This window comes from Anolis carolinensis, chromosome 1 (assembly GCF_035594765.1).
Source record: "Anolis carolinensis isolate JA03-04 chromosome 1, rAnoCar3.1.pri, whole genome shotgun sequence".
NCBI lineage: Eukaryota > Metazoa > Chordata > Lepidosauria > Squamata > Dactyloidae > Anolis > Anolis carolinensis.
Window position 1 is genome coordinate 133,749,589 of NC_085841.1, and position 12,012 is coordinate 133,761,600.

Consider the following 12,012-nt stretch of genomic DNA (forward strand, 5'->3'; position numbering starts at 1 on the left):
ACAGTCAAAACATGGAAAAGAGTTGTTTTGGAACTTATACCAGTTGAAGTTTGATCATTGAAGGCTTTGAAGGCCTTTTCTGTGTTAAAGTACTTGCCCACAGAAATCATGCCAGAAAAAAAGGTTTATGTTTAAAAAAGCAGGTATAGTATAAGGCAACTGCCAGCTATACTGATTTGTTTTAACATACAAGTATTTGTAAAAATCACATTTTTTTTCTTGGAGGTTAATCTTTTGTATTCATAACCCTTACTTAGCTGATTCTTTGGGCTAGATCCAGTGATTTCCAGTGAAAACTTGGAACACATTGGCTATCACGCAGAAGGGTCTGAATGATATAGTCAGACTACAAAAAAGAGTGTTCGCAAGATAGCACTCCTAGCTTTTCTTATCTTCCTAGGCCAATTACCCAGATTATCAGCCAAAGAAAGGAAATATTTCTTAATAGAGTTTATTGTGAATTATAAAAAATCCATAAAGATGTTAGTAAACCTATTTGTGTACATAAAATTTGTAAGGTATTTTTGATGTGATAGTATGCCTGGACAGAACAAATTGAACTTCTCTTTTGATAACAAAGTAGAAAACTATTTTATGCACAAATCTGAATATTCTGAATATTCTCGTTTTACCCAAATACTGCGGACATATGTAATCACTGCATTTTGGGAATTTACTGCTCTTGGAGTAACTTTTCTGTATTAATGAAACAGGGAATGAATTACTAGCTAATAATGTTGGCAACTAATCTTGAAGACTTTCTTCTTCTTTTAGAAATCTAGAAGGTGATGTAGCCTTGAGAAGCTCCGCAGCTGTTTATACTTACTGCAAATCTCGAGGGCTATTTGCAGGGGTCTCTTTAGAAGGAAGTTGTTTAATTGAAAGAAAGGAAACAAATAGCAAGTAAGTTGCTGAACAAATCAGACTGCACCATTCAAAATTAATTGTTGTGGTGAGATTACTGGTAACTAGCGCTTCTCAAAGTGGTGGTCCCTAAACTAGACCTGGTCCCTCAGCCCTTGGCTGCCAGTTCCTGGAAAGTTTACAGGAGCGAAAGTTACAATAGTAGCTATTGCACTCAAATTTCATATCAATTTCTGGCATACAGGACAAAAGAATTGGCAGCTACTCAACATCAGATAGACTGAGAAGCACTGTTGTACATTTTTTGTATTTTCAACGTCTGTCTTTAAAATGCTGCATTTGATTGGTATATTATAGAGGAAATATAGTACACAAATGTATTGCTTCTGAATACTGGTTAAGTCTCCTTTATTCAGAGATCTGAGTTACTATGAAAACAAAATGTTTTTGCCATGAGCCACTCACTTCTGCCTTTGGGGAAAGGGGACTAGTCACACATTCAGCACTCACTGAGTTTTCTTCATTGATTAATGATAAATGTTATATAGTCTCTTCAGCAAGTGCAAAAAGTTGTGCCTGGGCAACCTATTTGTGTTGAGGACTAATTAATCTGTCTATATGTGCTAAAACAGAGGTGGAAATTGTCTACAGTCCTCAAATCATTCCAAAGACTTAGAATGAAAAATTACCTCTAGAGGACTAGGAGAGATAAATCTCCATGTATTTAGTAGTTTCCACTGCACCTGAAAACATCACAAAACAACTAAGAAAGGGAGCAAATGTAGAAAGAAAGACATTGAAAATAATCAAGACAACACTTCTGATTTGATGAAAATGACTTGTAGAGCTTACAAGAATCTGGAGAGACCCGATCTAGAGAGATCCAAAAGGAGGCCTAGACCCTGTCCTAATGACTGCCCATCCTTCTTATGCTACCCTGTATGAATCAGCCTTTTATGATCATGCTTCACTGCTTATGTAATGCTGGTTAAATTCTTAGGCCATTCTTGACACTTCTATAAATGTGAAAACTTTTTTTTAACTTGGGAGATCTCTGTGTACCCTGAAGGCACACAAAAAGGACTCTGCATTAGGGCAATAAACCTTTACAGAACAAAAATGTAACCAAGCTTGAGACTCAAGTCTACACAGAAGTGCCAGTGTTCAAAATATAGCATGGGGTCATCAGAGAGAGTAGATTATGTAGTCTTTAAATGCTAAATAAACACATGAACTCAACCTGGGTTTCACTTGAGCTTCTGATTATGATTACTTGAAAGTTTTGTGTTCCATTAGGAGGAAATATAGTTTAAGTGCACAAATGATGATTTTCCCAGTTATCATCTATACTTAAGCACCAAACTGTTAGCACCTATCTTTATGTAGTAGGCACCATGCATGCCCCCAAGGGAGGCATAAGGCATGGGGAATCCTAAGGTTTTCAAGAGAATAAGAAGAAATCTACTACCAGGGTCAGCTTTTGGTACTTTTGGACCTTATAGCTGCATTCGACACTGTGGACCATGACTTGCTGATCCATCGATTGGCTATGTCTGGTGTACGAGGTTTAGCTTTTAAATGGTTAAGTTCGTTTCTTCAGGACCAGAGACAGAGGGTGGAGTAGTTAGGCCAAAGCTCTGAGAGCTCCTGCCTTTGCTGTGGAGTTCCCCAGGGTGCTATCCTTTTGCCCCTGTTATTTAACATCTACGTCCAACCACTTGCTGGATTAGTGCGGAGCTTTGGCATAGAGTGCTACCAGTATGCAGATGATACCCAGCTACTCTTACGTCTTGAACCTGGGACAACCACGATTCCTGAGAACTTTAAGCTGTGTTTGGAAGCAGTGATGAGTTGGCTGCGATCGAGTAGACTAAAAGTGAATCCCTCAAAAACTGAGATACTCTGGCCCGGCCAGCCACCAAAGTTAATCCAGTCACTGCCTGTTCTCGATGGGGAAGTTCTGGTTCCGTCTGCTACTGTTAAAAGCCTTGGGGTTGTGTTGGACTCATCGCTGACGATGGAGGCCCAGATCACTGCCATAAGTAAGCAGGTCTCTTTTCATCTTCGCCAGGCAAGGAAATTGGCATCCTACCTTTCGACAGAAGCATTGGCAATGGTAATCCATGCAACAGTCATCACTAGGTTGGATTATTGTAACGCTTTATACGCTGGCCTTCTGAAGATAAAAACCCAGAAGATCCTAATGGTCCAAAATGTGGCGGCCAGGCTGCTAGTGGGATCATCTATAAGATCCCATATTACACTGATTCTGAAACAATTGCATTAGCTACCAATAGAACATCGGATCTCTTACAAGATACTGATCCTGACATTTAGAGCTCGAAATGGCCAAGGACCATTATATCTTAGGGACCATCTCATTCCTTTTTTCCATCAGTGGTCACCTCGATCCTCCCAGGAAAATCTCTTATACGTACTGATCCCTAGGGAGGTACACTTGGAAGCTACAAGGCGTAGAGCCTTTTCGACCTATGCTCCAATTCTGTGGAACTCATTGCCTCCATATATTAGAGCAATGTCAGAGTTGCGACCTTTTGTAAAAGCGCTCAAGACTTGGCTGTTTGGTTGTGCATTTAAGTAAATCAGATCTAATTTGCCAAATAGTCACTGTTGAATGTTTTTATGTTGAATGTTTTTATATTGTGGAATGATATTTTAAATTGTAAGTCGCTCGGAGCACTCTGGTGGAGAGCAACTAATTAAGAAATAAAGTGAAGTGAAGTGAAGCTCAGTGAAGACTGAGGACAATACAGAGTGCTGACAGTTTCTTAGAGAAATCAATTGAAAGCCAAAAGAAAGGAGAGATTAAGTGGTCTACAAGTATCTCAGATATGGCTGATTATTTGGAAAAGGAAACAGAACATTTTGTTTCACAGCCCAGTTGCCCTATAAAGAAAGCTAATATATGCATTCACATAAATTTCTGGATAACCAAACCTCAAAGGAAGTCAAGTGTATGCTATGTTCAAAGTTTAGGATTTGAATGATGAACAGAAATAAGTATTATCTGATTTCCATGTGCCCCATTAATTAATTATCTTGAAATACTATTTTTCCAGGTTCTATGGTCGGGATATCCGTGCCAGTGCCATTCTGTTTGGCGATATGCCGCCTCCTTTTCAAGCACAGGATCTTTATGATATCCTTGAATCTTTTACACTGCAGTATGAAAACCAGGAGGGAAGGAACTATGTGTGGACACCTGTACCAAGAGAACCAAAAAGGGTTTGGTCAATCTTTCTCCCTATCAGTTGAATGCATTTATTTACATTTATTTATTTACAGTATTTATATTCCGCCCTTCTCACCCCGAAGGGGTCTCAGGGCAGATCACATTACACATGTAAGGCAAACATTCAATGCCATAACATAGAACAGAGACAGAGACAGACGCAGGCACAGGGCTGGCCTCGAACTCATGACCTCTTGGTTAGAGTGATTTGTTGCAGCTGGCTTCTAACCAGCCTGCGCCACAGCATTTAGTCACAACAGGTTGTTTCTTGTTGTGACGCCAATGCCCTCTACTATTTTGTGGACCAGTGGCAAGAGATTTCTGACAATGCTGCTGTGACAGAAGGATTGAATATTCATCTGTAACTTTACATCTACAGATGTTGTGAAGTTTATCCACATATGGCGACAAGCACTTTCCCCACTTCTGTTCAAGTGAAGGCTGGTATGAATTTGCGTGCATTCCAGTGTCAGTTCATCTGTGAGATATTGCCTCCTGAGATAAAATTAAAGCTTTAAATGAGAGGCATCAGTGAAGTAAAAATAGTCTTGAACTCCCAACCTTACTTATTTTTAGCAGGCAACTTGAAAATTCACCTGGATCTGCAGCACCTATAATTTTGCATGGAATAAATGATCTACCATTCTTGGGTAGATATGCTAAGAAAAATCAAAACCTGCTCTTACACATTGGGGTGAAGGACACTTGTTTGCCACCTGTTGGCTAATGTGAATTCTATGTTATGAAAATTCATATGTACATATAGGGGGGATTTATTGAACTAGGTAGTAATTGGTTACCACCAAAGTTTCTTTTGGGACTGCAGGTGTTGGTGAAATGAATTAATAGGGATGTAAATGTGGATACAATTTCAACCTTTTCTCAAATTCTGAATGTTTAAAATAAAGTCACCCTATTAGTCTGCGAGGTATCTCTGCAGTAACTTAACAGTAATTCTTTGCCGCTTATTTATTAAAATATTTATTTGCTCATCTTCAGCTAACGCTTTCAGAGTAACCCTATATCATTAGCCAGTGCAGCAGCTAAAATTAAAACACATAAAATGAGAACATCATTAAAATTTCCTCACAATAAAATTCCACAAATTAACTTAGAAGAAGAAATGGGAACTGCCAGTCCATCATCAAGTTCTGTCTCACCTTCCATGGAAGACCCCACTGTACTATCACTATATATGAAGTACTTTATTTTTAGCAGCTTGCCTCACCATATATTCTTTTGGACTTTATGAGCCTGCTTGTGTTAATCTTTATTTTCTACTATCCCCAATAATTCCTGGTACAATCCCTTATTTCCTTTACAATATAGTATATATATGCTTTGTATATATGCGATAAAGACAAAGTGAACTATTCCAAGCTGAATGAAATATATTCTGATATATTTGTTAAATCTCATAATACAGTTTACCAAAATTGATATTAAAATTAGGTTGTACTTAAGGGACTATCTAAATAAGCTAATTTATTTGGCAAACCAATAGTAATAAATAGTAACAATATCCTGATTTCTTCCCTCTCAGTGATCACTCTGGTTAGAATCTCGCTGGGAACAGAACTCTCGGGTACAACTTTCTGAAAACTTAACACCCTCCTAAGCCAAATATGTACCGTCGACAGATCTGCCTTTCTCTCCCATGTAATTCTGATACATAAAGCTTTTTCTCTCTGGAGACATCCTCAGCCACTGCCTTCTGAGATTAGTTTTATTTTGCTTCTCTGCTCGCTCTGGATGGATATTGTTTTCTGCCACTCCTGCTTCACTCCTTCTGGCAACTTCCCTCCTCTCTGGCAGGCAGACATTCCATTGTCCTGCACTTAAGAGGGAAAGAATGTTCTTTCCTTGACATATCAGTTCTTGGAGAACGGGAGAAGTCCCAGCAGATTGGAGGAGGGCGAATGTGGTCCCTATCTTCAAGAAGGGAAAAAAGAATGACCCAAACAATTACCGTCCAGTCAGCCTCACGTTGATACCAGGCAAGATTCTGGAAAAGATCATTAAGGAAGTGATCTGCGAACACTTAGAAACAAATGCGGTCATCGCTAATAGTCAACATGGATTTACCAAAAACAAGTCATGCCAGACTAATCTGATCTCTTTTTTCGATAGAGTTACAAGCTGGGTCGATACAGGGAACGCCATGGATGTAACGTATCTGGATTTTAGTAAGGCCTTTGACAAAGTCCCCCATGACCTTCTGGCAAACAAACTAGTAAAATGTGGGCTAGACAAAACTACAGTTAGGTGGATCTGTAATTGGCTAAGCGAACGAACCCAAAGGGTGCTCACCAATGCGTTGTCTTCATCTTGGAAAGAAGTGACAAGTGGAGTGCCACAGAGTTCCGTCCTGGGCTGGGTCTGATCAACATCTTTATTAACAACTTAGACGGAGGGCTAGAAGGCATGATCATCAAGTTTGCAGATAACACCAAACTGGGAGGGATAGCTAACACTCCAGAAGACAGGAGCAGAATTCAAAACTATCTTAACAGACTAGAGAGATGGGCCAAAACTAACAAAATGAAGTTCAACAGGGACACATGCAAGATACTCCATTTAGGCAGAAAAAATGGAATGCAAAGATACAGAATGGGGGGTGCCTGGCTTGACAGCAGTATGTGTGAAAAAGACCTTTGGAGTCCTCTTGGACAACAAGTTAAACATGAGCCAACAATGTGATGAGGCAGCTAAAAAAACCAATGGGATTTTGGCCTGCATCAATACGAGTATAGTGTCTAGATCCAGAGAAGTCATGCTACCCCTCTATTCAACCTTGGTCAGACCACACCTGGAATGCTGTGTCCAATTCTGGGCACCACAATTGAAGGGAGATGTTGACGAGCTGGAATGTGTCCAGAGGAGGGCAACTAAAATGATCAAGGGTCTGGAGTACAAGCCCTATGAGGAGCTGCATGTTTAACTTGCAGAAGAGAAGGCTGAGAGGAGACATGATAGCCATGTACAAATATGTGAGGGGAAGTCATAGGGAGGAGGGAGCAAGCTTGTTTGCTACTGCCTTGGAGACTAGGATGTGGAACAATGGCTTAAAACTACAGGAAAGAAGATTCCACCTGAACATTAGGAAGAACTTCCTCACTGTGAGAGCTGTTCGGCAATGGAACTCTCTGCCCCGGACTGTGGTGGCTTTTAAGCAGAGGCTGGATGGCCATCTGTCAGGGGTGCTTTGAATGAGATTTTCCTCCTCCTTGCAGGGGTTGGACTGGATAGCCCGTGGGGTCTCTTCCAACTGTTATTATTCTATGATTGTATGATACACATCCCTGAGATTAGTTAGAGATGTTCTGAATACATGATGTGTGTGGTGCTCACTATAATTTGAAATGGCCTTCAAGGCAGTTCTCCATTCTTTGCATTGCAGTTGTCTCAGTGATATGAACAGCTTATGTGTAACTTTGGCCACACTGTCTTTAAGGACATCCAGCAATCTGCATATAAATTGGCAATAAATGTGTCCTGTTACAAAAATTACCTCGAGTTTCTGGATATAGTTCCAGAAGTAGGAACATTGAAGCTGATATTTCAGGGAAAATGCAGTCCCACTCAAAACAGGCTGGATGCTATTACACAGCTACCTATGTAACACAGTCAGCCATAGCATCTCAGCTTTTCTGGACCATGATTCTGTGTATTACCCTTGATCCAGTTCATTTCCCATAAGAACTTATTTTCCTCTTCTTCAGCCCTTTACCTCTTATATGGATGATGCAGAAGGAAAGAGACATCCGTCTTGCTGATTTTACTTACAATTATTAAAATTTTACTTTAAAATAAAAATTACATTACTTTTTGTTTTTGGGAATATTTGAGTAATTCTGTTATAATATGGAAGCAATAGTAGGTGTGCTTTTCTTGTATTGTGTTGTTATTTCGCCCATTATTTTCACCCTTCCCTTTGAATTGATGGCATTGTATTACATTGTTTAACTGGTTATGCTTTTCTCAGTAGAATTGAAAGTTCTTTAATGCCCTCTTTAAAATTCATCAAAACCTTAGACATTTGACATACTGAAATTTAAAATTTGTATTCTTTCCATCCCTTCTCACCAGGTTAGTGGCAATTCCTCAAGACAACAGACACGCAGGAGTTCTGAAGACTTTACCCGAGAAGGTATTATGGCTTATGGGAATCATTTGTTGGCCAGCCGGAATAGCAGTGAATAGCCTTGCAGCCTCAAAGCCTGGCCGTTTTCTTCTTTTGGGAATCCTTGTTTGGTGAGCTGGAATACAACGGAATAGGCTTGATGCTTGGAAGGCTGGGTACTTGCATTCTAGGGGAATGGTTTTTTAGGCTGCTAGAATTCCAATGAATAGCGTTGCTGCTTCAAAGCCTGGCTGCTTGCTACCTAGCGGAATCTTTGGTTGGTCAGCTTCAATAGTACAGATAGTATCGCTGCTTCAAAGCCTGGCCGCCTTCTACCAAGGTTAATCCTTTGTTGATCTGGACTGAATAGCCTTGCAGCTTCAATGCCTGGCTGTGATATACCTAGGGGAATCCTTGTTTGGCAAGCTGGAGTAGCACCCTCAATCAAAGAGCTGCTTTAAAGCCTGGCTACTTCCTTTGTAGGGGAATCCTTGTTTGGCCAGCTTGAATTGCACTGAATAGTCTTGCAGCTTAAAAGCCTAGCTACTTTCTATATAGAGCATCCTTGCTAGGCCAGGTTGAATGAGACGGAGTAGCCTCGTGGCTTCAAAGCCTGGGGGCTTTCCACCTAGGGGAAATCTTGGTTGGCCATGTTGAATTGCACTGAATAGCCTTGCTGCTCTCAAGCCTGGCTGCTTTCTACCTTGTGGAATCCTTGGTTGGCCAGGTTGAATAGCAATTAATAGTTTCAGTGCGGCAGGTATGAATGCTGCAATTAGCCACCTTGATTAGCATTTAATGGCCTTGCAGTTTCAAAGCCTGGCTGCTTTCTGCCTGGGGAAATTCTTTGTTGGGAGGTGTTAGCTGGCCCTGGTTGTTTCCTGTCTGGAATTTCCCTGTTTTCAGAGTGTTGCTCTTTATTTACTGTCCTGATTTTAGAGATTATATTGTTCTGTATTATAACACAGTAATTACTATATATTATATTTATAATCTTATATTATCTGCTTAGAACTGGATTCTATGAGGCCCCTTCTACACAGCTGTATAAAATCCACACAGAACTGTATTATATAGCAGTGTGGACTCAAGATAATTCAGTTCAAAGCAAACGCTGGGTTATATAGCTGTGTGGAAGGGCTTTGAATCTACACTGCCATATAATCCAGTTCAAATAAAATAATCTGTGTTTTATAGGCAGTGTGGATGAGGCCTAAGTGCACTCTGCCTGTCCCCTGGGCGCCCTTTTGGCTGAGGGAGTTGCTAGGACACAAAGGGGATGGGGCCTAAAGGCAGTGGGGGGCTAAAGGCAGCAGGGCCTATCTTTCTGACTGGCAGTTAGGGGGAGAAAGGCCCTTTCTCATCCTCTGTAATTTGAACTATTTTTCTAGGGGTTTTTTTTTTATTGAAAGACATAGATTGGATGTGGTCAAATTTGGTGTAATTTGGTTCAGTGGTTTTGTTGTTTACTCCATGGGAAAAATGCACATTACATTTACAGTAGAGTCTCACTTATCCAACACTCGCTTATCCAACATTCTGGATTATCCAACACATATTTGTAGTCAATGTTTTCAATATATCGTGATATTTTGGTGCTAAATTCATAAATACAGTAATTACTACATAGCATTACTGCGTATTGAACTACTTTTTCTGCCAAATTTGTTGTCTATCATGATGTTTTGGTGCTTAATTTGTAAAATCATAACCTAATTTGATGTTTAATAGGCTTTTCCTTAATGCCTCCTTATTATCCAACATATTTGCTTATCCAACATTCTACCGGCCCGTTTATGTTGGATAAGTGAGACTCTACTGTATATATAGATAGATAGATAAATTGGTAAACTGAGTTATAAAGGCCCTAGAACATTTTAAAACATGCAGTTATTATAAACAATATATTGCATAGTAAGCAGACCTCTTCTATGGGATATTTTAGAGCAGAATAAAAATATGGTTAGTTTTAGAGAGAATATGTTATATTTTGTGTATGTTGAACTCTGTTTTAATGCAATAATTGGTAAATGTTTGAGATATTAAAACATATGTTTCAACGTATGTGACCAAGAAGGTCCATAAAACCTTAGCAAGTGTGTTACATTATTCTCTGGATATTGCATTAGTGCACTGAGTGAACCTTCCTTCTTCTAATGATGCCAGATTTCTATTAAAAATGATCTCTTGGCATCCTGAGAGTAAATGGGACCCAAATTCTGCCTTTTTTCATCAGAGAATGAGCCTATTAAAATTGTGCTCTTCTGCCATTTTTTGAATTCTTTGGCTATTTTTATATTTGTTTGCTCTCTTGCTACACTTTATCTTTATGATAGATTGTAGAATAACAGCTGTAACTTAACTATATCAAACTACTAACCAAGATTAAATGGGCTATAATAATTTATATGACACATTCGGAATTTTCCACAGATACAAGAGCCCCAAACAGACTTTATCCTGAGCTTCCTAGTTACTCAACTGCAATGGGTGAGCATTTACAATATTTGAACATTCAGAAAATAATATAAAATGTGATTGTGATACTAGTCATCTGTATTGGGCTACTATATTCTGTTTAAAATTGTTATTAAAAATTAAATACTTCATGGGTGGCAAAGCTAGGAGTCTCCAAGTGAACTAATTTCACTGATTGTAGATCTAATCTCATTTAGTTTGTCTATAAATACTCTGAAAGTCAAAGTGAGTCTTTATCTCACTTGACCTGTGCCTAGCATGATAGTTAAATCAGTAATGGGCAAATTTTCTGTCCCAATTATCCTCCAGGGGCCAGATAGATTACTAGACTACCAAAAGTGACCTCAATTACTTCTGTTTTTGAAAAACAGGTATTTATTTAATGTTAAACAGGTGGTGGGAGGTGCACAGAAAAGCATGGTCTAAAAGGTTGCAGGGGTTGAGGATGGTAAAAAAAAGCTTGGGGAAAATGCTTGTTGCACCTCATCCACAGAAATGAAGACTTCTTTAAAATATTAACTGAATTGCTGGACTCCACAAGGCAAGTGGTTACACGTTCCCTCCCATATAAGACATTATATATTGTGCCCAAAGTTTCTTAACTTTGTTCTGATCTAGCTCAGTGGGCTAATATCATATATCAATGTTTCCTGAGAGGTTGGGAGGCACTGGATATTTACATTGAAAATTGACGAAATCAAGCTTTTTGTCTAACTGATCCTTCTTGACACGTGAAGTGCAAATCTTGGGGTTGAGAACCTAATAGTTGAACAGTAGTAGTTTGGTTGAAAGCGAATTTCAACCTAAATGAGATAGAGCTGTTTGCCTTCAAGTCATTTTGTCTTATGACAAAACTAAGGAGAACATACCGTAGGGCTCTCTTGGCAAGATTTGTTCAGAGAAGGCTTGCCCTTGAGGCTGAAGGAATATGACTTGCTTAAGAGTGTCCAGTAGGTTCTATGGCCAAACAGGAATTTGAATCCTGGCCTCCAAAGTCATAGTCTAATACTCAAACCATACTGGCTCATTAGGAACAAAGATGCAGCATGAAAACATATAACACAAATAGAGAAACTAAGTTTGTGCCTTGCGGGACTTAACAGCCTTCTGCAGGGCATGTAAGACACACCTGTTTCCAGGGCCGTAGCCAGAAAAAAAAATCGGGGGGGGGGGGGGTTGAACCCCTAGCACCCCCCACCCCCGCTACAAACTTGTCAATATCTGCTTGAGATAGTGCCTGGAGGGACTCGTAATGTTTTGCGTCTCATAGATTTAGCATGGGGATTTGGTTAAC

At 39.6% G+C, this 12,012-nt stretch overlaps 1 protein-coding gene across 3 annotated transcripts in view; it reads left to right on the forward strand.

Moving 5' to 3' along the window:
• sh3yl1 (SH3 and SYLF domain containing 1) overlaps positions 1-12,012 on the forward strand; it is a 38,267-nt gene that overhangs the window by 19,910 nt on the left and 6,345 nt on the right. For 2 of the 3 annotated variants that reach the window (XM_008118476.3, XM_003215495.4), the window contains exons 6-9: positions 775-903; positions 3,945-4,110; positions 8,207-8,267; positions 10,674-10,730. In XM_008118476.3, the coding sequence (XP_008116683.1) occupies positions 775-903; positions 3,945-4,110; positions 8,207-8,267; positions 10,674-10,730 (413 nt within the window). The remainder of the gene's footprint in view (positions 1-774; positions 904-3,944; positions 4,111-8,206; positions 8,268-10,673; positions 10,731-12,012) is intronic. The other variant, XM_062982748.1, reaches the window with a different exon arrangement.